We start from the raw sequence: 26,527 nt of genomic DNA, 5'->3' as shown, positions 1-26,527 counted from the left end.
CTTGCGTAAATATAAAATAATAAATCTCTATCCGGAAAATTTACATTGTTCATAACCTTTCCCTTCACTGAACATTTTAAAAACATAGTGACTCATATCTACCATCCAGACATCTACAGCCGGGTCCTCTCCAATTCGCGTGAGATTCCATTGATCACTAAGTTCCTTTAGCTTGCAAAAAGTATTATCCATCGATTCACAGCAGTGCTTTCTTCATTGTTATAGGTGCCAAACCTGAACAAAAAGTCAAATATAAGGCTAGTGAATTTTAGGCATAATGTGCATCTAATCACATATTAGCAATTTATAACAAATGTAAAGATGCAAACTTTGTAAGTGAATAGTGAACAAAACTCAGTGTCAGAACCAAGAAGAAAGCACTTTAATCCGAAACTCAGTGCAAATGTAAAGATGCAAACTTTGTAAGCAATTTATAACAAAGATGCAAACTCTGGCTTTGCTATCTTTTTGGAAATTATGCAATGTACCCAAACCAAGTTCTTATCACCAATATTAATCTCTTTGGTTTTCACGTTTGACTACAAAATCAATAAAAAACTTAATTAGCACAGTAACTCACTTGACCCGATACATAGAAGTGATTTTAATGAGAATGAGCCCACATACATTTAGCCACATGACGCAAAATTCAATTTCAATTTCAGATTCTAGACACATGGCACAAAATTAGAGTTATAATTTGGAATTTAATTTCACACTCTCTTTATCTCAGCAAAAATATGTCCACAACATCATTTAGGAGAAGAGAAAATTGCTTTAAGAAGTTCATATACAATGCCTTCCAATTATATCAAAAAAGTAAATCTTAAAAGTAGCACAAACATGAAGTACCTATATACATCTTTTGGTCTAGGAAAAAAGAGAGTAGTTTTTTAATTCCTAATGGACAACAACTCTGACCCAACACAGGAAACATTCTCACACCTCTCTTCTTGCTGCTCCTGAGTTTGAAGTTCACGCTTATTTCCTATTTGCAAACACTAATTTTTCTTAGAAAATACAACCACTTCAAAGTTCAAACTATCAAACTATCCCATCCAAGAGTATGTACAAAATTAAGATATTGATGTTAATAGCCATCAAAAGCCAGTAATACCACTAATGATTCCAACTTCATTATTAAAATACTCTTCACTTCAACATTAAATCGAGCTAAGGTTTGAATATCCTACGCACATGCTATGCAACGGGAATACCCAATACCACTTAATTGCAAACATTAAAGTGATGTGTACATACAAACTGATAGATGTCATTAAAAAAAATAAAAAAGAAAAAAAGAAAAAAAGAAAAATATTGCAGAGAAAAGGTAAACCTTGGAAGAGAACTCAAACTCTGTAACTGGTGAAGAATGATATTTAGAATAGGTTGAATTGAAAATTGTTTGTGAGAGAAAGAATTGGTTATGTGTGTGTATATATATATATATATATATATATGATGATTATAGATGATATACAAAGGGAATCGACCTAAACGTTCTCTTCTTTCAAGATCATATAGTCATAAATACTATATTGAGATTGAAAATATTGTATTAAGATTGGTAAATATTATTATTGAGGCCATAATGCTTATCCGCAAGTCCAAGTCAAATCAAGTGATTAATTCATAATGGACATTGGAATTTTTGGCACCAACAAATAATTTTAGACACATGGCACAAAATTATTGAAATTGGTGTAATTCTCACATGAATCTAGACACATGTCACACAATTAGAGTCATAATTTGGAATTGCAATCTGGACACGTGGCACAAAATTAGAGTTCTATTTTGGAATTTAATTTCACACTCTCTCTACTTCACCTATTATTTTATATATAGATTACTTTTTTATTTACTATTAACAAATAACAATTTGTCATATCAATAAATATCAAATTTTTTGTGTCTATAGATTTTCTATTTGCCAAATTCAATCTGTGGGGCCAGAGAATTTATGATCCCGGCCCACTTTACATTAGGGTCCAAGGTCCGCGCCGAGGAGAGACGTTGCCGAGCCGGCCCACTTTACATTAGGGCCCAAGGCCCGCGCCGACGAGAGACGTTGCCGAGGACATGCAATGAAAGTCCAAATGGCCTAGAGATATAGCCGAGGACGATCATGTCCTCGGCATCCCAAAACCTAGAAGGAAGGAACAGCACACCATCAAAGACAGCCCCCAAAGCACTCACAAAAGAAAGGGCGAGTACAGCAGGACGCGCACGGGGGTACAGTGTAGAAGCGGTTCAAGGAAAAGCTGTCACCTCCGCATTGAAGGCGCCAACAAACGTCCTGACCGCATTAATGGGGAAAGGACCCCTGAATAGTGTGGCGACAAAGAACAAGGGAAAGACTGTCATTACTACAATTAAGTACTCTGCGCCTGATAGAGCCATACTTTTCAGTTTTTACAACCGCCCCTAACCACTTTGGGTATGGGCTGATGGGACAAGTATCAGCCCTATAAAACTGAACCTACACGTGGACGTTCGAGAGAGGGGAAAAGCTAGTATAAAAGGAGGAGGAAGCAGTCCAAAAAGGGGACTAGGACCAAGGCCAAGAACCGGAGCCACCCAGGCCATGCCGAGGAGAATGTCTTCTTGGATAATCACAGCTCACCTCTGTGCGATTATTCTGAACACCATGACTAATGGTTGTCCGTTCACCAAGGCCTAGCCTTTTAGCCCACTCTCTACAAATTTATTGCTTGGGCCTTTAACGTTTGAACCCAATACCAATTTGGGATTGTTACAAAACGAGACCCTACACAATCTATTTGCCAAATTTTATGTCATTTTAACAAACTGAAATTCATACAAACTTATATCACGCACAATATTTATGTCATTAACCAGACCTTTGAAAGAAAAAAAAGATGGGCAAAATGAAAAAGTATCATTTACCCTCCACCTTAGATGGAAAAATGGTAACATGGCTAGTTAGAGCTATTCAGCACAAACAAACAAAAAAAAGAAGAAGAGGTCTTTAGAGCATCTTCAACAAACCCTATAGTAAACCCACAAAATGTTACTCCAATAGACTCTCTAAACGACAATTTTTTTTTTTCAATGAACAGTAACTCTATTGATTTGAAGACCTACTGTTCATTAGCAAAATAATTAACTGGAATAAAAAATTCAACACAGCCGATTGCATTATTCAACTTTTACTCAACCTTCACAACGGCAATAGACACAACTAAGTCCAAATCCTTTATATCTCAAATTTACCCAACCTTCACAATGACTGCAAACACAACTAAGTCCAAATCCTTTTTATTTCAAACATCTCTATACTCAAGCACAATCAAAATAAAAACACAAAAACACAATCTTTAAACTAATCAAATCATTAAATAAATAAATAAAAGACAAAGAAGCTGATCTAGTCCAATCCGAGCTGCATGCACAAAATCTCAACAAGTCAACGCTCTAAAATTATTTTGGTGGGTATGGCAAATTTGTAATATCAGTATAAGAGCATAGAGCCTTGGCAGAAGATGATGCAACCACTCAAGAAGAAAGGGAAGGATCTCTCTCTCTCTCTCTTATGAGAATTTAACAAATGAATGGTTGAGGAAGTAAATGATAAATTTTTATTTTAAAACATGTGGTGTAAGTAGAAAATGAATGATCGAGAATGTAACACTGAAGTTAAAACGTGTGGTGCACTGGTGTGGCCTTTGAATGAAGTTTTTTATTTTATTAAAAATTAATGATAAGTATTTTTTAAGGAAAATTAATTATAGGTTAATGAATAAAAATAATAGATTCATTCCAAATTACGTAGATTTGATAAAAGCATATAATTTTTAAAGGGTTTGCACAAGACTAAAATAAATTTGGTAAATGCGAACAAAAAAATCATGCATGTGTGAACATTAAAATTAAACCACTAACAAAAAAGATGCTTGAAAAGTTTCCTGTTAGGAAATTAAAAAAATGTACTTATAAATGAACAAATGAAGATTAAAAAAATAATATTTAAATAAGATAAATGTTAGAATTGTGTGGTTAAATAGTTAAATTTACCATATTTCAATAATTTAAACTTTTGAGACAATTGGTAATTTAATATGATATCAGAGTATGCGATCCTGAGTTCGATTCTTGCCTTTTCCACTCTACCTCTCATTTAAAATTTCACGTGTTGGGTCTCACCTATTAAAAGGTATAGTTTCGGCCCACACGTGAGGGAGAGTGTCGATAATTTAACAATAAAGAAATGATAGAGAATCAGAAACTGTATTTAAAAAAGTAAATAGAGTAGATAAAGCAAAAACTAAAAGTAACCCCATAAAATATTTAAAAAAAAAAAAAACAAAAAATAGCTGTTTATTTTCTAAAGAATACAATTTTTTTTTTAAAGTTAATTTAACAATAAAGAAATAATAGAGAATCAGAAAGTGTATTTAAAAAAGTAAGGTTGCGTAACTTGCGTTTGGGAACAAATTTTAAAGTCAGATTATTTTATTATCTAACTTATTTTTGCTACTATTTATGAGTCTCACTGCACTTTTAGGTATTTTCATGGGTCATACTATATTATTTCAACTAACTTTTATATTTATTTACAGTACTTTCAGCAAAAAAATTTCAATTTCAGCTAAATAAGTTGTTCCCAAATTGTGAAACCATGAATAGTAATAAAAATAAGCTGAATAGTAAAATAAGTTGACTTTTTAAGCTAGAGCCAAACGCACATTAAGGGTGTGTTTGGATATCGCTTATTTTGCTGAAAACTAAAAACACTGTAGCAAAATAATTTTTAAATGTGTGAATAGTACTGTGGGACCCAGTTTTAATTTTTTAAAATAAAATACTTGTGGGTCTCGTGAACAGTGCACAAGACCCACTAATAGTGTATAATCACGTGAAACACTCTTCTCGGGTCTTGTAAACAGTGCACGAGACCCACTAATAGTGTATAATCACGTGAAACACTCTTCTCAAAAAAGAAAAAAACCAAAACGTAAACACTGGCAGCTGTATCCAAATAGGTACTAAGTAGGTAAAGTAAAAACTAAACCCATAAAAAAATTAAAAAAAAAAAAAAACTGTTTAATTTCTAAAAAATAATAAATAAATAAAAAAAAAAAGTTATCAGAGATGCTTTTAAGCCCGCTTAACCTGCGATATCACATTCAGCAAAAAAAAAAAAAAAAAAAAACAAAAACCTGCGATATCACGGGAAAACAAACTATTTTAATAATAATGTAAAGAGAATGGCTAAAATCTTGATAAACATACTTTTTCCTTTATCGACTTTGCCAAACAAGCAAAAACGCTAAACGGAAGTACCGGAGCGTTTAAGATAGTGCTGTCGGGACAAAACGGATAATTTGTTACAATTGACGTTAGTCACGTTACGTTACATGGCTTTAGTGAGTTGAAAGGGACAATCATGAATCATCTCCAACTGTAGAATCAATAATTGATTGTAAATAAATGTCGTGCAACAATAATAATAAATAATTGCGTCCCCTTTATAATGTTACTTTAATCCATTTTTTCTTTTTCTTTTTCTTTTTTTATTTATTTAGAAATACTTTTTGTTTGCATAATTTTTTTAATAATCATTAAATTAAGGGAGAAATGTACTTTTCGGTTTTCCTCTTTAAGATTGGGCTGGTTTATAATTTCCCTATATATTTTAAATCAATTAATTTTTTTTCATTTTTATGAATAACAAAAAAATTTAAAAATTTTCCCCTATATTTAGGAAATGAGCAAAAAATTCAAATTTGCTATATTCTAAGTTAAAACTTAAATCCAACTAAATCTTTTCAAGAAATTTTTAGTCATATGCTACAAGGAAATAAGTAAAAAAGTTGAGGATGGTATTTATAATCATTGTAATTCTGTTAAATTTAATTGTAAAAGTAACAAACTAGGGGTATTTGCTAATTTCCTAAACATATAACGGAAAATTGGTTGGTTTAAAAAATAGAGAGAAGAATTGTGAACCATCCCAAATATATAAGGAGAAAGTACTTTTTTCTCTGAACAAAAAAAAAAAAAAAAAAAAAAATTCACAAAATTAATAATTTGTACCACCCATATGCCAGTAAGTTTGATAACAGTCATACCACCCAGCCATAAGACCATTGAGGGGTGAACCTGTTTAATCTCCTTGTCTCTAAAATCTTGAGTCATAGTGTGACTTTCCTCTTGATATTCTCAGTAAGCACTAACTTCCTCATTGTTAGTGGGATCCCTCCGTAGTTGTGAAGTCTTCAAAATAATTCATAATAACTTTTTTGATAAACTAATTCATAATAACTTGGTATGCTTTCTGCTTCATTCTTTTATCTCCTTTTCAGCCATCTCAATATGGCTGCTGATCTACATCTCTTTGTTTTTGTTGGATCAAAATCATTCTCTTTGTGGGTTTCAGTCAATGATTATTTAAGGTGTACCAAAATGTTATCATGGTACATGCCCATAATATTAAAGTTGAAAAGAAGTAAAACATCAAAAGGAGGAGAATTAAAGAGAACAGAATCTTGCTGAGTTTTTTTTTATTTTTTTATTATATATATATATATATACAAGATATAAATTCTACTCTAACCTAATTTAAGTGTATATGTGTGCGAAACTCCCTTCTAAAGACTTGAACCCCAACCCTTGCCCCCCAGACTCTATAAGCATTTATATTTGTAAAATGACCATCACACCAAGGGTGTGCGGTAGTAAATCTTGCTGAGATTTAATCCATCTTCTAACCCGTTTATCAGGCTATCAGTACACTTGTTGGCTTCCTTAAAGCATTGCTTACCTGTAATTTGGGAATCCTGCTTAAAACAAATCCTTGCAATCATTTACCAAGAAATGCACATTGGAGTTAGTACATGAAAGGCCTAAAACCAAATACACTACAAATCCCTCTTACAATAGAGAGAGAAATTCTTTAGGGATGACTTTAAAATGTTGGTTAGGAGTTTTAAAGGGCTATAAACAAGTCAAACTAAGCTAAGTATTCAAAATTCATGTTTATTTATTTTATTTTATTTTAAACACGAGAAGCTCGTCATCAAAAAATATTACATGTTCAAGCTAGAGCTTGTTTACGAATTACTTTATTAACTCATTATTTTCTCATATATAGTAAAACTATGACTAATTTTTTTTATACCTTCATAAATCTATTTATTTCTATTACAAATGAAGTGTTTGTATTATCAATAAAATAAAATTCATAATTTGATATCATATGAACCTATTTATATATGTATACAAATAATTTCAAATTTGTATAAGTATAATTTTAGACAAGTATACATATAAAAATATAATATTGTATATAATTAAATTGAGTCTAGTGTTTTTGAGCTTGTTTATGACCACATTATTATGTTTGAGTTTGAGCTTTGCTTGTTTGCATATTTGCTAAACAAACAAATATAAACGAGTTTTTTCTCGAGTCAAGCTTGAGTTGGTCATAAACAACTTGGTTCACAATCACTTGAGACATGGGAATCTACTTTATCAACCCCTTAGTATTGTTTTACACTTCTCTTCTTTCTTTCTTTCTTTATTTCTTCTTCTTCTTCTCTATTTTATACATATATATATATATATATATATATATTTTTTTTTTATGTTGGATAACTAGGGGTGTTATGAAGAAACATAACCAAAAAGAAAAAAGAAAAAAGGATGAAGCACCATCTCCAACCAAAGGAGACAAAACACAATGGAGGAGAGGATGAAACACCATTTTCAAATGTTTGATCGGAGAGTTCAAACAACAATTTTCAATATTTAAATATTGAAAGCTATGGGGCCCAACAAAAATATACATGTTTGATAGGAGATTTTAGCGAAGAGTATTTGAATCACAATTCTCAATTTAAGTGTTTAAACATTGTATTTTGAGAACACTTAAATAGGAAATTTCAGTTTTCAAGTAACAATTTTGAATAACATTATTGTAATCATTTTGAAAATCAGGGGACCCAGATGATGTTGACAACACATAAAATGAACTTCTTTTTTTCTTCTTAAAAACACATTTTCATACCAAACATTTAATTGCATTTTCTTACTTTTGAAAATATGTTATTAGAAACATGGTACCAAATACATTTTTTGCATTATGAGTACTTTAAACATATGTTTTTACAATACTTTTTGAACCATAGTTTTCATATCATTTTGATAACCAATATCTAAACCCTCTTATCAAATAGGTCTCCATTTGTAGTTTACTACTATATCAAATATTTCGTTCACATTAGAGCAGTCTTGACTTCCATTTATTTAGACAAAGTGTTGGAGCATTTTAATATTAATTAATTAAAATGAATTTATATTACAACATAAATGGAAAGATATGAGAGTTAATATGGAAAATGAGGAGTTAGAAAAAATGTTTTGTAGGGTCACGTTTTGCAACCCAAACCCAAGATGTATGAGATCTTGGACCTGTGAGCCCGGTACAATAAATTTGTAGAGAGTGGGTCGAAGAGCTAGGCCTTGGTGCATGAGTAACAGTTGATATGGTGTTCATAACAACCCAACAAAGATGAACTGAGTTTATCAAAGAAGGTTTGTCCTCGGCACAATTCAAGGAACTTTTTCTAGTATGCGTTGAGTAGTAGGGGTTCCAGCGTCCCTCAGATCTAGTTCTTAAACCCATTATCTACAAATTTATTGTATTGGGTTAGTTGGGCTTGAGACCACTCATCCAACAGAAGAAGTGCTTGAACCCAGTCCCTACAGGGGGTATCTTATAATCGGCGATGAATTTTTCCATCGCCTCTTCGGTCTCAACCAACTTTTTTAATTTACCCATCCCTAGAAGCGGCTAAAAAGACTCAGGGAAGGACGATGGAGAGAGAGAGGCGATAGAAAAAAGGAAAAGGAGAAGACAGTAGCAATTTGCATGATTTAGGAAACCTCTGTAACCTAATACTGAAGGAAGAAGAAGAACACTAAGTTCCTTGGACGAAGCGCCCGATGACAAAGTTTCATGCTTTAGTCCATATTCTTATTATTCAATTCATACATAACCGTGTCTAGTTGTTGTAATCCAGACTAAGACCTAGTTTTTAAACCCATTCTCTACAAATTTATTGTATTAGGTTAGTTAGGCTTGAGACCACTCATCCAACAGAAGAAGTGCTCGAACCCAGTCCCTACATGTTTAATCCCACGTTGAAAATGAGAAAAATTATTTTATTTTTTTTAATTGTGGTGATTAATAGGCTAATATATATTGATTAAGATATTAAACTAAATACGTGCTCAAAGAAGAGGTGAAGGATAAATTTTCAAAATTCACATCTAATAAAAAAATACAAAAGGAGTTTGAATTTGGAAAAAAACCTTTTTCCCATTTATTCCATGTATAGTCCAGTTTTAGTATTACTGCTGAAGTCTAGTAAAAGAGAAGTATGATCCCAATAATTTGGGTGAGATGTCGATTTTTTAATTTTTAATTTTTATAAGTTATTACATTAAAAGTTATGTCAGTTTAATAACTTTAATCATAATTAAAAGGCAATGATAGAGAAAGCAGTAAAATAAAATAGATAAAGAAAGATATCAGTGAAGAAGCTCCCCTGACATGTCTTTTTCTTACTTCTTTTAGTTAAAAAAAAAACAAAAACAAAAACAAAGGAACAAAGAAGAAAGACAATAGCAGTAAAAATTAAATAACAATCCAGACATCAAATTCAATTCAATTGTAGCAGTATGGAGAGTGGTACTACAAAATCAATTTAGCTGTGGAAACGGGTCCCACAGGATCCGCGCATCATTAGCCGCTCCCCAAAAACGACAAACAGCCGAATACGCTTCCAACTTACTCAGCTGTAGCCGATCAAGCTGACCCATCCAGCCAGCCCAAACCCCAAAACAATCAAAGTGATGGAAACTGTTGATTCATGTGTAAATGTTGTATTTACACTAATCATAATTTAATTTAATAGATTATAAAATATTATGGAACACAAATTCTTTTTTTATAGTTGCTATTTGGCTGTATTTGTTCTTAAATTGTGGGTTTAGCTTACATGTCATCTTGTGATTAGCCTTTTGTTTTGAAAATTTGACAAAAATATAGTTATATATAAAAAGGGTAAATTACAAATTACACATCCTAAAGTTTGAGGGTGTAAAATTCAATCACCCTCAAATTTTAAATTTTGGATTTTACTCCCTGACCTATGGGGGTGTTTGGATTTTACACCATAACGTTTTAGAATTTGGATTTTACTCTCTATATCTTAGTGGTGATTGAATTTTACTCCATAAAATTTGGGAGTGTTTGGATTTTACACCCTACAATTTCAGAATTTTGGGGTGTAAAATTCAAACACTCCTTAACTTTAGGGGGTAAAATCCATAGTTTGAAATTTCAGGGTGTAAAATTCAAACACTCCAAATTTCAAGGATAATATCCAAAATTTGAAACTTTAGGATGTAAAATCCAAACACTCTAAAACTTTAGGGGTGCAATTTGCAAATTACCGTATAAAAAAATAAACTTAAAAAATGTATATTAAATATTTGTTTGAGAATAGCTTATCTAATTTTTTGCTAAAAACGTTTCGCTAAAAGTGTGCTGTATACTTGTATTTTGAAAAAAAAAATTAAGTGAAAAATTGCAAGAAAAAGTGATATTTTAAAATACTTTACATAAAAGCTAAAAACAAGCTTAAAGCTTATGTCAAACTCAAGTTATTAACCAATAAAATAATTTAACAAAAAAGTTAAAATCAAATACTTGTCTTACTTGGTACTTGATAGTAACAATCATGTCATAGAAAAATCAGTATAAATTTAAATATGTAAAACTTAAGTATGGTTTTAAAAGTATTTTCTATTAAGCATCTTCTCAAAAATAGAAGAAGAAAGAAAGCAGGTATTTGATGGGTTTTTGTTAATATTTTTTTAAAATCTTTTTTTACATATGCTAATGTAAAATTTCAATCAAATAATTTATTATAAACCGGAGTCACTTTTAGTTTATTTTATATTTTTTATTATCAATTTTTGTTATTTTTCGGTATAGATAAAGACTTTTTTTAAGGGTAAAATATTATTTTGTTCCCTAAACTTTAACAAAAGTTTTTTTTTTTTTAATTCCCTAAACTTTAAAAAGTTATATTTTCATCTCTAAATTTTGTAAAAGTTTTTTCAAAAGTTTAGAGACAACAATAGGGATGAAAAAATGAACTTTTTTCAATAATTTAGGGATGAAAAACAAACTTTTAGTAAAATTTAGGGACATAAATAAAATATTGTTAATAATTTAGGAATGAAATATGAACTTTTCAATAGTTTAAGGACGAAAAATGAACTTTTCAATAGTTTAAGGATGAAAAATAAACTTCTTAAATTTAGAGATGAAAAACAAACTTTTAGTAAAATTTAGGGACCAAAATAGTATTTTACCATTTTTTAAATTCCTTTAATCAGTGTATGATAAATTGATAACATGCATTAATAAAAGTCTTATGTGATATTAGACAATTATTATTTTTTTAATTATATTGATCAATGAGTACAATAAACACATTTTTCAAGTTTACAACTACGTGCAATTTCCCATTCAAATACTATTATTATATTTATATATTTTTTTGTAGAATATTATATTTATATATATACAATATAATAGTAAAAAAAAAAAAAAAAAAACTCCAAACTCCAAAGAGATAGAGAGAGTATGAGCAAAGCGAGCGAGCGAGCTAGTGTAGTCAGTAGTGTAGTGTAGTGAGCTTGGGAAACGGGGTATGACCGACGAAACCGGTTAAAAAGTAGTGACCGTACGGCCCATTGGCAGGTCGTTTCCATGGCAGTTGGTAAGCATTTAATGTGCTGCTTCTTCTATTCTCTCTCTCTCACTCTCTCTCTCTCTCTCTTTCTCTCTCAAAGAAATTTCAATCTTTCCTTTACATTATTTCTCTCTCTCTCTCTCTCTCAAAAGCTGTGCATTTTCTTATCAAAAAAAAGAAAAAGCTGTGCATTTTATTTGCTCATTCGTCTCACTTCACTCTCCCACATTCAAAAGCACAACAAGAAGAAGAAGCCCACCCTCAAAATATCACCAAACAGAGAGAGACCCTTTAAAATTCCAACTCCCAAATCCCCATTTCAAGCCACACAACACAGCTCTAATCACTTTTAAATTGCATTTCAGCCTGTTCAGTAATTCACACAATACAGGTATATTACACTCTATATATATATATATACTGCTCATGTTTCTGCTCTGCCTCTATTGTAATTCACTGTTTTATTTTGGTTTTTTTAATTATCACTCCTGATTTCTTTTTTTTTTTTTTGCCAATCTAAATGTCTTTATTAATTATATGGGTTTTATTGTAAAACAAAAATGCTCAATTTTTATCTATTTTATGAGAGTAATTGCTGATTTTTTTTTATATAAAAAAGATAGTACTATTTATGTAAGATTTCTTGTCCTTGGTTATCTTTTTGGATTCCTAGAAAGTGGAGGGAAACTATTAAAGCAATCAAAATGAGATTTTTTTTTTTTTCAAAATTTTTTGTGGGGGGTCCAGTGTGAAGCATTAAGCTTAGTTATTTGAATTTCAAAACCTGCAATCTCTTTCTTTTTCCTTCACTTTCTCAGGAGCCAAACAATGTCTTAAGGGTTACTTTGGTTTTATTAGTTTTTAATAATTTTATTACTCATAGAATTCAAACTCTTGATTGATTGAAAACTAAAGAAAATTTCAATGAGGCAAATTGGGGTTTATTGTTGTTATAAAGGAGGATTTTGATTAAAAAGATTTGAATTTGATATCTGATTTTGAATTTTTTTTTTTTTTTAGGTCTAGTGTTGTTGTCACTCTCTGAACCTAAAAAAAAGACTACAATAAAATATAATAATAGTAATAATGAGAAGCAACTTATTCTGAATGAACAGTGGGTTCATTCATTGTGATCAATTTTAGTCCGTGAAGTTTGTATTGGATACCTTCTCTGTGGCTCACACGCATTTATTCCTTTATTGACAATGGGTCTTTTACTCTCTCTCTCACACATATATACAGGGATAAAGAGTTAGAATTAACATCTGTCGGAATTTCTTATGACCTGCTGTTTATTTTGTTTCTTAATCAGGATTTGCAATCGGAGCTGGATAGTATTGAGTCAGATGGGGTTGGAAATTATTGCTTTTGATATGGCTATTAATTTTACCGGTTGGATTTGAGTACTAGAAGCAAAACCCATATGAAAAAAATGGGCTTTTTTTGTTTAGCAATAGGAGTTATGGTTGATTTTTGCAAGACTTAGAGGGTTTTGGGTATTGGGTAGTGGATGCTTCTGTTTTTGTTGAATTGGGCTTGTTTAGTTTTTACTTTTTGATTGAAATTTTTTTGGAAGGGATTGGTATAGTTAAGTCAAAATGCTTGAGCCAGAGCTTTGTTCTTCTCGGGTTCTTTCGCCTTTTCGTGAAGAAAGTGGGGATGAGGAACTTTCTGTGCTCCCCAGGCACACCAAAGTGATTGTTACTGGAAATAATAGAACAAAGTCTGTGTTGGTGGGCTTGCAAGGCGTGGTCAAGAAGGCTGTTGGCCTCGGAGGTTGGCATTGGCTGGTATTTCTTTATTCCTTTCCTCACCTTTTGCTTTTATATTCCTTTGTGATAGTCATTCTTAATATGAATCTTTCTTTTTGGCTTTGTTATTATCTCTGTATTGGAGTACTTTGTTTATTGCTAATGATTAATCATGCTCAAGAATATCACACATTATGGATGAGAATTTTGATGTGTGGTTTCTTCTTAGGTTTTAAGTATTTTATTTTATTTGACTTGTGTTGTGTAGTTTGTCCTTTTGATGTGAGAGCTAGTTGACACGTATAGAATGCTTTTTTAACATAGTATTTATTAAAAAAATGTGTTTTTAATAGTGTTGTTTAATGTGATCGGTTGTTTTATTTCCTTATGAGGTTACGGCATTACATGCTGAACGAAATTTATGGGGTTTTCTAGGTTATAAATCTAGGGATATAAGAATTTTTATGAAAAAAAGTTGTCTTTCAGTGGCCGCAAAGCGTAGAAAAGGTTATTTTTTCTGAAATTTCTAGTCCGCCTCCACCATGTGTACCAAAGTAAGTTACGTGGGTTTTTTTGTTTTAGTATTTGGGATGTGCCAATTATTAAATTTTGGGTATTGTAACAAAGCATGTTTGGTGTGTTATGCATGTAAAAGTGTTTTATAGTATTTGTTTATGATTGTATTCTAGGTTTTTTTTTCTCTTTCTTTTGTATAATTGTATTTTATTATCTGCTAATGTGTGTGTTTTTTCAACTATTCATAATTAAGAAAAGAGGAAAGTTTAGTTTGTTGATTTATATAGATTTTTCTAGATTTATGTAATTTTTTTTAAAAAAAATCTTAAGTGTTTCAGTATATATAATCTCAAATTTGGTGGGTCTTCATGATTGGAATGGATTTATGGTTTTGTTCTTATTAGTTAGTACTTAATACTTACTGTCTTATGACTATGTCGGGCCTTTCTAGTTTCTACTTTCTACACCTGTATTCTGCCACAAAAGTAATTTTTAGGTCGCATAGTTTTAACTGACAATGCTTTAACATGCAAGGTTCTGAAAAACGGGGTTGAAGTTAAGCTGCAAAGGAATGCATTGAGTGTGCTGGAACATCCAACTGGGCATGAAGAAGATGATGATCGTGATTATGATAACTCTAGCAGTGGATCTGACATAGGTGAAAAGGATAATGATTTCTGTAAGTTACACCATGTCTAGATGATGCTCAGCTATTGTGTCAGCTTATCTTTCTTATTAGTAAAGAAGGAAAATAAATTTCTGCATATCATGTTAAACTTGGGATTCTTTAAAATCTCCCTTGTAACGTCTTTGTTTTTTCCTTGAGCAGCTACTATAGATTTTCAAAAGATGAGCAAACAAAGAATTCGGACAAGGCCATGGGTTCCATCCACATCAGTGAAGTCGACAAATCGTGGCATTTACAGAGAAGTTCAATCCATTCACACACCTCAGCCTGTAAGAATTTTGGACACTTAAAATTCATGCAAGTTTAATTCCTTGTTTGCGTGCACCTGGCATCTGAGCCTCAAATCTGAAACACTGATGGATGATTGTACAATGTTTTATGATTAATGAAGATGGTGGTAAACTTTTATAGACAGGAAAAACAAAATAAAATGTTTTTTTTTTAATGCTGTTCACATTTAGACTATTTTGAGTATGTGATTGTTTAATCTTCTTGAATTCATCATTAGTGATAGATGCAGGATTAGTTCCTATTATTTGATCGTCATTAGGCAGCAGAACAAAATATATGGTTATAAGGTTATTCATAAAAAAAAAAAAAAAAAAAAAAAAAAAAAACAAATCTTTTGAGGATGTGGAGAGTCCAGATAATTAGCTGCTAGCCTCCTTTGTTGGCACCTTGTTTGATTGGACTTGGATTTGGGGACTCACATCTAGTGAATCTCTCCTGATGTTTGTAGATTCGCTTCTTTCTTGTATATAGTTTTTGTTTATATTTATTTTTTGGAAATCTTTGGCTGCTTTATTTTTTTGGCATAAAGTAGTCCTTTAATACAACTTGTTCTTACCTATCAAAAAAAAAAAAAAAAAAAACATAAAAATTTACATGGTTTGATATGACAATTTGTTCAGGTGTGTTTTCTAACTTTTATCAGTAAGTGACATGCTGAACATGTGCACTCATATTCATGAGTCAGCAGATTATGTACAAATAAGATATTTGTTAGATACTCATGTTTCCTAACTGTTTGTGTGAATTGTCAGAGGGTGAACTTGGCAAAATTAGGAACAGATTCATTGTGGAGATATTGCAGACACTACCACCTTGTAAGTCTTTCTTACTTCTGGTCTTTCTAATTCATTTTCTGCCAAATTTGATAGTTTTTACTAAATTGAAAATTTAATACTGTAGTTGAGCAGCAATTCTAATCCATCAAGGGAACAAATGCTTAATGCTGTGCAGCGCCATTTTGGGTTGCAGGTCTCTCTCGCTCTCTCTCAAAAATATTTGACACATGAACACATGTAGACTTGCATTTATCTAACATCCTTTTTCTGATGCAGCTAGAAGTGGACGAGGCACAGGTGATCACTCGATTTGTTCATGCTGCCAAGAGACTGAAATCAGCTGATAAAATTATAAAACGAGAGTTCTGAATGTCTGGTGCTTGTATAATATACATATTAACTCTAACCTTTAGATCAGATCTAATTAGTAGACTGATATGGGAGAATGGTGGTTTGCTAAACCATATTCAATCTCTCACGGATTCTAACCATGTGTAATATAGGGCCCAAATTCCTGGTATTATCATATCCTATATTTCCCAGTAGATGTCTCATTATTAGATATAGTATTTGACAAGCAAGTAATTGACATGAAGTTTAGATGGTATTGATGCAGGGCATAGAGTTATAACCATGGTTTAGTATTGTCAATTCTTTCTTAATTTTAATTTCTTAATTGTTTGTGCATGATTGGATTGGAAACATGCTATTTTCTAGTTATAGTTGATGTAATTGCCGGTGTACACAGTCGCTGCTCTAGCCAATTGGATTATCGGAGCAGGTGGTTGAACGTTTAACCTAGAAGAGACTGCATTTGACAATAACCCAACTAGATGATAGGTTTAACAGCATATTATTAAGTCCTAGCTATTGTCTATGGTAAAAGTTAGGTTTATTTCATGTCTACTCTATGCCTAAAATTAAAAGCATATTTGGAAAATTGAATTGACAATAGTAAAGCAAAGATGATATTTCATATTTCTAGGGTTCTATAATCTATAACAACTAGCCTCACTAATTATTTTTTGTGGGTTAGTCCGATGAGTTGTTTGTATGCAGTGGAAATAGACCTAACCACCCTTCAATAATTGTCTATGCAATAGTTGGAGATGTTGACATGTTTGTATCCCCTAATTTCCTCACCAATTAAAGCCTCTCTTCTTAAAAAGTATTTTTTCCAATTTCAAATCAAAACAAGGACACACCATCCATACAAGGGCAAGTATATGTGTCCTCTTTCTTGTGTCCATTGTGGAACTCAAAGTGTCGCTTACCTATCATCGGCTACGGCAAAGATTTTGTGTAAAGGGGGTTTAGTTGTATTCCTCTTTCAGATTTCGTGTACTAGCTGTTGTCATGGAGTGCATGATTGGACCCTAAGAAAGCCATCCTCGAATAGTGGGCTGAAGCTTTCTGAAGCACATGGATTATGGACGATGGGCACAGCATTTAATAAATTACAGGGAGGATTGTGTAGTTACATTCATTGTGTAGTGTAGCCCAAGCTTCTTCTCTTTTTACCATCCTAGGACAATAAATTTTAGTGGATTTTTTAATATATATATATATATATATATATATTTTTTTTTTTCAAACCTGCTCTTTTTACTTTTTGAAATACAAAATTGGTAACATAGTTTCTCCATTTGGGAAAAGTTAATAGGCTTTTTAAGAGCACTGATTTAAGAAATACTTTTAAAAGCTTTTTATTAGAATTTTTTTTGACAATTTTTTATATTTTCATGAAAGTAATATCAAAATTTTTCTACAGTAGTCTATTAACAAATACCCTAAAAGCATCCGTTAACAAAACCCTTTGTATTTAGAATTTATTAATAAATATTTATTTTACAAATTGTTAGGAAAAGTAATATCAAAATTTTTCTAGAATGGTGTATTAACAAATATCCTAAAAGAGCATCCGTTAACAAAACCCTTTGTATTTAGATTTTATTAATAAATATTTATTTTACAAATTGTTAGGAAAAATGATTTTCATTGATTATTTGCCATTTATAACTTTTTTTTTTTGATGTTTTAGGACATTTTTAAGATAGAGAAAGAATGCAAAACTCATATAAATATATATATATATATATATATATATATATATTTTTTTTTTCCCCTTAAAAAAAATTGATCTCATCCTACAATTTTGAGGCCTTTTGTTTCTCTAATGGGGGCTTTAAAATCTTTTTAAAAAATTGGGACAAGTGGGAGGCCCAAGCTGGCAGTGCACCTGCTTACCTTTAAACAAATGTTTTATTTTATTTTATTTTTTGGGTAGAAAAGGAATGCCAGATAGATTAAACAAGAGCCCGAGAAGGCCAGGGATAAAGAAGAAGACACATGTGAACATACTACATTAGTAATAAAAGGGGCAGATTGCCTACAACCCATCTTGGCAAGAGAGTCATGGCTTCTCGGAAGCAATGAAGAAGCTGAAATTCAGCAAAATCTTGAAGTGTTGTCTTGCATTCATCAACAATTGGTTTTGTTATTCTAATGGATGAGTTGGAATAAATAACCAGCTTATTTCTATGGAGCTATAGGGTCCACAAACCTATATGTAATAGAACACAACAGGGGATATTGTGATGATCTGGTACTGCCGACGATGTTCCATTATTGGTGTGGAGCCCATTATTGGTGTGGACTGTGGAGCCATCCAAGAAGTGGCTTAAAGAAGGAAGGGAAAAGGTCAAAGAGGATTCCCATGTACTGCCTAAAGTTCCAAGGATTAAAAAATGGATAATAGATTCTAGGCTGTTATTTCAAGCAGGACAAAAGTGGTCAAGGATTAAAAATAGGTTATTAGAAGCATGTTTGACGCACTTGATAAACAGATTGTGTTGAGTCGACAAAAATGTGGCACGATCCATTTTAACCAGCTTAATATTAAATAGGTTGTATTGAGTTGACACAAATACAACTCATTAACTAGCTTCAAACACGACCCATTTCAGCCTATTTGATCTTATTAATATTGTTTTAAATTTCATAAACAACAAACTTCATTAAAAGTCATAATTCATAACATTAAAATACCTACAACTCATAAGATAAAAAACAAAATAAATATTTAATTATTATACGGGTAAACAATTTGTGTTAAAATGGGAGTTTCGTGTTGATTTGAATAAATAACTGTGATTAATCATGCCAATTGTGTGTTAATTGGGTCAACCCGCAACTAAAACATTTCTTATCGTGTCAATTGTGGGTTGATCCAATTCTAACTCGAACCCATTAACAATTTTTATTTTAAAATAAATAGATATATTATAAATATTTTAAAAAAATAACATGTAGGCTTAACTTAAAAAAAAAATGAATTGAAAAAAAAAAATTCTATTCATAAGTTGGTCAAATTTAAATTACATTTCCACTTATTCTTCCCCTCTCAATTGGTTCTACATTTCTCACATTCTCTCTTTCCCTTTCTTTCCCATTCCTTCCAGCTACTTCCACCCCACCACCTTCTAAGCTACTACCCATATTTGTCATCTCCTTTATGGGAAGATCAGATGTATAACCTACTAGATATTGTTTTTGTTACTCCACCACCTTTTCAACCTTCACGAACTCCACTTATATTTTCATATCCTCCATCCCCTCAATCTCCCCCACTAGTTGAGAAAGGGATGAGATGGAGGAAATGCAGGCATTAGAGTCGAAGCTACAGCAAGAGAAAGTGCTGGAGATTAAAGAGGATGACTATACTGATTCAGAAGAGGGGGACCTAACACACATTTGGTGAAGCATTTTTGGTAATTTGTGGCTCTACTAATTTAGGTTTAGTTTTTAGTATACTAGCTGGGTTTTCGTATGATGTGCAGTGCATTTTTTGTTATTAGTTTCCATCAATATTTCAATAATTTTCCATGTAAGAATTTGTAATATTTAGTGTTATATTTTTTGGATAAAATATAAAGACAATAAGAGTGATGTAGTGATTTGGTCGTGCTTTATGTGTTTACAAATTTGAAAATTGCAAGATATAGTAACTGTAGGGGCATTGGGCCCTGAAGCCCATTATTTAGGTATATAATGGACCTAAGGCCCAAGTTGAGGACTGAAGGCGTCCAAGGAGGGTAAACGTTATCAAAAGAGCCCATGTTAGCAGACGAAGAAGTAAGTTTTGATCATAACGGCACAGGGGGTTGGGTTGAGGATGAGAGCATCCTCGGCTAACCAAGGCCAGGGTCCGTAGAGGTGGTCTACCGTCCAGGAGAACGTCCCAAAAACACTCTACTAATATGGATAGGCAGTACGAGAACATAGGACATGGAGGTGTTCTAAAATATCTAAGGGGAAAGCTGCTACCACCGCATTGAATGTCCTGTAGCTAACTTTCTGGCCGCATTTATGTGGAAAAGACCCCTGAATAATGCTGCCTTGGCTACCACAACTCACAGAAGGCCAGAGAGGGTGTCTGATGGGATAAGCACTCAAGTAGTGGCTCAAATGATCAACAAGTGTAGGATCAAGATCGTCCAAAGGGAACTATATAATGTAAGAGATTCTCCATGGGTAAGGGATCGGAAAATCACAAGAGAAACACTGTAGCAGTTAAGAACCAACTTTGTAACCAAACTTGTAAGGAATATATAAGACCGTGCCGAGGATGATTTTTCTCTAGTTTAATTCAATCCGTTTCTCTGTTCTTGTCAACTAAGTCCACTTCATTCGTGATCCAACTCATTTTAACCCAGTTTTCCAACCCACTCTCTACAAATTCATTGTTTTGGGCGTTTTGGGTCTAAGTCCATTCATCGTGAGCTGAGTCTCAATTTTGGTCCTTATAGTAACTAATATAGATAAACATGTTTGATGACTACTCAAAAATGCAAATATCATTTTAATAAAATAAAAATGCAAATATCCTTCAATTATTTCTTTTACATTATTGATTATATGTTATTAAATTTATTATTTCTTTTGTTAGACTTTGTTTCAACTATTGCAAAAATAACTAAATTTGAGTAAGAATACCATATTTCAAATAAACTGCTTCTCATATAAATCTTTACAAAATGACATCAAATTTCATTATACTTAAATAATTAATGCATCACTTAAAATAATAAACATTATAAATGTATTTTTTTTGCTAGAAAATTATAAATGTATTTATGCTATTAGTAATATTTTTAATTACATAAAATAATACTACAATATTGGTTCCATACATTTATATATTACATGTCACTAAAATAAGGTAGGAAATTAAATGGTTAAGATTAAAGTGAATTTAAAAATATTTAATTTTTGATGAGTTTTATGTCAAACGTTGCCAAAGCAACTAAACATGAGAAAACTTGTCATATTCTAAATCAATAATAATTACTATTATTGTTATAAATAAAAATAGTTTTTGTGTGGGGCAGCAACAAACACAAAGGCCCAGAGATTGAGCTCTGGGCTTTGGAAGTAGGCCCACTACAACTAATTTTTAGAGATGCGTATAGCGTGCCAACACATGGGTATTATAAACCAAAGGGCTGAAGTCAGAGAAAAAGACCCGGACAAAAGAGATGAGAACCGAAGTGGAAGAGAGGTAAAAAGAGTATATTAATGTCTCCTCAGTAGGCTGAGGGAGCTTGTTACACTTTGAAGATTACAAGTTTGGATAATTTCTTTCTAATCATCAAGTCCCAATCCCTATTCAAGAGGTTCTCTCCCCCTTTTATAAATAACAGTTAGCTTCTCATATTGGCCCTCCACCTAGAGGGTGGTTAATCCCCTCCTAGTACTTGTTACATCCCACATTTGGAGGGTGTGCTAGGTGAGCTACAGGCTATCTTGACACTATTCAAGTGTCATTCAGCCATTAATGCAGCTGTCCTAGTTGGTGTAATGCATTTAATACAAAGGTGACGGGTACTTCCTCCACACATTTCTCCCTCTCTCTCTGTGCTGTCCACAGATACCTCCTTCGGTTCACACCTCCAACAGCATGGATATGGCTCTTCTTGGTTACCTCGAGATGGTTTTATCCGAGGTGGTCGCCTTCCTCACCCGATTCCTTCTTTCAAGTTATTTCGGTCTTTCTATCACAGGGTTTGTTGGGTGTGGTGGGCCTTTTTTATGTCTTGGACTGGATTGCTCATGCTGTACTACGGCCTTATGATTCTAGGGTAGGAGAGTCAGGACTAACCCAACTGAAACACACCTTAGACTAGTTTGTGCGCAAGTTAGAGCCCTGGCAGGAATCTTGAGTGTGTCACGTGCTCACAGTAGGAAATACTATTACAAAATGTTATAGCAGGAAAAACATAATACATCAGGATAACTAAAACACCTTAACTAAAATATTTTCTATTAACAACGATAATACTTGAACAGTTCCACAAAGGAAAAGTAAGACAATGTGATTACGACAGGAATAGATTAATAGAAAAAAGTCACGTTAGTCTTTAATCAGCCATGGAAAAAGAAAAGAAGATTAATCTATTAAAAGAATGGGCTTGAGTCCTCAGCAGATTCAAGTCCAAAAAAGGGGAACTGATCTCCAATATGGGTAACCTCAGAGGGAAATCCTGCTGTAAAAGTTACTCACTTTGGAAAATGGACCTAAGTGGCTTCTCAGATTCTTGACTTGTTAGAGAATGGGCTATTGAGAGGGAGAGAAGTGGATAGCCTATTGGTGCATGCTTTTACTCCTATTACTTATATTTTTCTTCCTCACTCTCTGTTTTCTTGTTTTCCTTGTTTTCTTTCTTTTCCATTGTTGTTGTTGTTCTCCTGTTGTTCCGTTGTTGTTCACTGTGCATGTCTATGACCTTTTTATACTGCCTGCCGTGATAGGATTTACCATTTTTACCCCTTAACTACTTTTGGCTTATTATGGGTGTCCTTTTAGGACTACCCACTGGCCTGCCCACTGCCCAGCAATCACTACTACACTGTGTTAGCCATGCCATGCCTCATTCCTAGACAAAAGTGGTTTTGTTTTGTTTTTTACTTCCCTTGGCACTCCCATCCTTATAAGGGCTGGGCTTCCCCCCTCACCAACCTCTATTGCATGAATCTAGTGATTCTAGCTCATGTTTACCTCTTTTGGGCAAGATGTCATTTCAGCAGAACATTTCCCCCAAAAGAGTTTAAGCGGGAACCCAAAAATAGGCTCCCCCTTCTCCCTACCGCCAAACCACACCCTCTCTTACCTCTGAGCCACGACCCACCTCCCCTATATTAGCTGGGTACAGGTAGGTGATGCTTGAGCCTTCTGTGCTTGCTCTACTTCCATATAAGTCCATTGCTTTTCTGGCATTCATGTATTTGCGATTGCCTATAGGTTTGTCTAACTCTACTGCACGCTTTGGCACTTGTGTAACTCTTGTGGCATGAATGAGTTTTTAGGTCTTCATTCTTTGCATCTCATTTCTTCTTCGGGCTGAGCATTGCTTGGGTGTGGGCTTTTTCTTCTTTAATTTGGCCTATGTCTCTTTTCATCCCTTATCTGTGGGGCTGACTGGTGCTCCTGCTACACCACTGCATTGTTCCTACTATGATATCATTTACCTTTGTTTTCCTTTTATTACTTTTGGGCTTGTGGGCTGAAGTGCCTGCTATGCTAGTTTCATATATTATTCCTTCCTTTCGTCTTTACTGCAAGCATTCTTATTGGGCTAGTTCATACAACATTTCGGGCTTTCCCGGTCCATTTCATTCCTTGGGCATCCTCGGCTTGTTTCATTATTTGGGCATCCTTGGCCCATTTCATTCTTTCTTACTTCTTACATTCCCAGGGGCTTTTGCTAAATCCTTTGGGCTTCCCTGGTCCAATTACCACATCTTTGCCTTTGGGTTTATTGGCCTTCGAACCAATCTCATTTACTAATTCCTTTCTTTGGGCTCCTTCGGCCCCTTTTTGCTTTCTTTCCATTTCTTACGATTCTCATGGGCTTACTACTTCATTCTTTGAGGCTTCCTTAGGCCGTTTGCTTTCTTTGGGACTACTTTATTATTTTGTGAGCCTGTGGACCTTCATTCCTGCCATTCTGTCCCAATGGTCTTTACTTTATTGCTTTTTTTCTCCACCTTTTTCATACTGTTGGGCTTCTTTTACTGTTGGGCCCTTTTGTAAAAAATGGGCATCAACATTGGGCTTACAAGCTTCTCGGGCTTGGCTTCGCAAGGTTGATGTCCTCGGACCCCCATAGTTTTTTTTTTCTTTTTTTTTTCTTTTCTTTATAGAAAAACATAATTAGTACTTTCTTTACTTCCTTAGCCCTTTACACATTTTAAATCATTATTGATGAAATATTTGGACACCATTCATAACAACAGAACTTTGAGGTAGAGTTGTTTGTTAGAATTAGTGAGAACCTAAGAGCTTTTATAGGCTTGGAAATGGAGCTTAAAGCAAGCATCATCTGTTAAAATAGGCTGTTTGTATTTCTCAATAGTTCTGTTGCGACTGTAGAAAATGTTTAGCAATTCTTTGTCAACCATCTTAGCACAATTAAAATTAAGAGATGGTGGGTTATACTAGTGAAATTTAATGACACCTATATATAGATTGGCCTAACTAAAAATGGATGAACAAGTGATATTGAAGCGACAAAATTTGTCAAATAAGTCTTTCAATTTTGTTATCTACATGGCAGGGCAGTGTCACCGTACATTGCATATTTGTCAATAACACTCATATTTGCACTTACACCCAAAAGAACTGTTGTAATTGAGGTTCTTCATAATTAATAAATAAATAAACAATCCAATCCGTACAATTTGGAGTTTATAGGAGTCTTCAACTTCAACTTCAAGGACACCCGATACCATAATAGTCGGTTACATGTAATATTTTTGGAGTCACCCACGGCCCGTTTGGGTATAGATTTTTATTGAAATATATATATATATATATATATATATATATATATATTTTTTGAGAATAATTTTTTTTTTGAAATCTTTTTTATGAAACTTGGTGAAAGTTAGATAATTAAAATACTATTTATAAGTTCTCATTATAAGTTAAATAAAGTATTATAACAAAAAAAAAAAAAATCGTATTAATGAATGTCAAAAGGATATAAGTTAAAAAGTAATAAATATTCCATTGAGTTGTAATATTTTTAATCTTTTATTTAAAATAAAAAAAAAGAGTTGCAATACATATTTTGGAAAAAGATAACACAATTGTCAATAATTTATTGGTTTGTACGTTTAGTTATTGTGTGGGTTCTTTTTTTTGGAAAGTACCCAAGTTTGTTGATGACAAGGGATCTTGGGCCTCCAAGGGTGGAAGATTGGACTGGGTTTGGTTCTCCGCGGCCTATTGGGGTCGTTATATGAACCGGTTTGTGCGCAAGTCACATAAAACTCCCCAAGGCAAGAAATGCGATTCCTCCTAAGCAATAAAATACCATTATAAAGTGTTTTAGTGTCATAAAATGACCCTTTACTCTTACGAAATAAGTAAAATAATTATTCATAATATTCATAATAAGAAAGAGATTGAAATAGAATATTTAAGGCTTATCTTTTATTGTGTGAACATTTAAAAGAGTTCCTTCACTTGGTTCCCCAAGCGTGATGTCGTGGTACCCTGAGTGTGACGTCGTGGTACCCCGAACGGGATGTCGTGGTTCCCAGGGATACTAGGCCTGTAATCCATGGAACCCAGAATGCTGATTCCTTGAATTATAAGATCTTTCTCCATGCTTATTATGCAATGGAGTTTTGCCCTTTCCCTTTACTTCTATAGATCCTGTATAAGAACACACTATACAATACACATCTTCAAATACTTGTTAGTTTCTTAAATTAGGATATACATTTTAATACATATACATTCTTGAGGTCCAAAAAATCACAAACACCAAAGCCCAAAGAAATAACACAATGGGCCATGAAAAGAAAAGTAAATCTGAAAAAGAGATTGAGCTTACCACAAGGGAATTAGACAGGCCTTAGCACTCATAAAATTCGGGGAAGAAGAGCGAAGGCCCAACCTGCCTAGACTAGAGAATTGGATAGAGCCCAGTGGGAAGAACTAAGGTAGGATCCCAGAGGCTGTCAAAGGTTCGAGATCCCTTGGACGCATGAAACGGGATTAGGACAGGTCAAGAGGAGTACCAAAAAGGCACAAGAAATGAAGGGCAGATATGTCCTTCTCAAGCGACCAGTGATACAGCAAGAAAGCTAAAAGCTTAGGATAATCATTCATGACCAAAGGGACAGTACCCAGGGAACCCAGAATGAGGAGCTATAAATGGAGGCACTAGGGAAAACCTTCAACCCAGCAAGAATGGATTCTGCCCGTTTGGGAAAAATGACAAAGAGAGAACGACCAAAAACTGAGTCTGAAAGGGTGAGAAGCTTGGAAAGACGAGAAATAAAGAACCACTTCCTAAGTACGCCCTGGAATGGAAAGTTAGTCATGGGCTTTCAAAGAAACAACACCAAAAGGAGGAAATTATGAAGAATAGGGAAAGAATCAGTCTTCTGGGTGATAGGCACATAACAGGCTTTGGTACCCAGAGCAAGGGAGGGGAATCAATAGGACTCCGGACCCTTGGAATGACACTATAAAAAGGGAAGATAGCCAACAGTGAAGGGGGTAGAGAGCATAACAGAATCAGAGAAGAAAACTCGGTCAGAACTGAGAAAAGTAGAAAAGGAGAGAGAGACATTTCCCGGTATCCTAGATTAGAACATACTTGGATTTAAAGGGATTCAAATTTTACAAGTCTTAAG

The 26,527-nt window shown here is 33.2% G+C and overlaps 1 protein-coding gene across 3 annotated transcripts; it reads left to right on the top strand.

Moving 5' to 3' along the window:
• Positions 1–11,863: 11,863 nt before the first annotated feature.
• Positions 11,864–16,451, top strand: LOC126709076 (uncharacterized). Of its 3 annotated transcripts, none has more exons than XM_050409158.1 (8): positions 11,864–12,186; positions 13,108–13,146; positions 13,384–13,585; positions 14,597–14,741; positions 14,892–15,019; positions 15,794–15,856; positions 15,942–16,010; positions 16,094–16,451. In XM_050409158.1, the coding sequence occupies exons 3-8, from the start codon at positions 13,394–13,396 to the stop codon at positions 16,184–16,186; spliced, it is 690 nt and encodes a 229-aa protein (XP_050265115.1). In that variant the 5' UTR covers positions 11,864–12,186; positions 13,108–13,146; positions 13,384–13,393; the 3' UTR covers positions 16,187–16,451. The 3 variants fall into 3 exon arrangements, with proteins under 3 accessions (XP_050265115.1, XP_050265114.1, XP_050265113.1); XM_050409157.1 differs by having other exon boundaries at positions 13,372–13,585; XM_050409156.1 differs by having other exon boundaries at positions 13,108–13,585.
• Positions 16,452–26,527: the final 10,076 nt, after the last annotated feature.

Source organism: Quercus robur, chromosome 12, assembly GCF_932294415.1.
Source record: "Quercus robur chromosome 12, dhQueRobu3.1, whole genome shotgun sequence".
Taxonomy (NCBI): domain Eukaryota; kingdom Viridiplantae; phylum Streptophyta; class Magnoliopsida; order Fagales; family Fagaceae; genus Quercus; species Quercus robur.
This window is presented reverse-complemented; position numbering and strand designations above follow the sequence as displayed.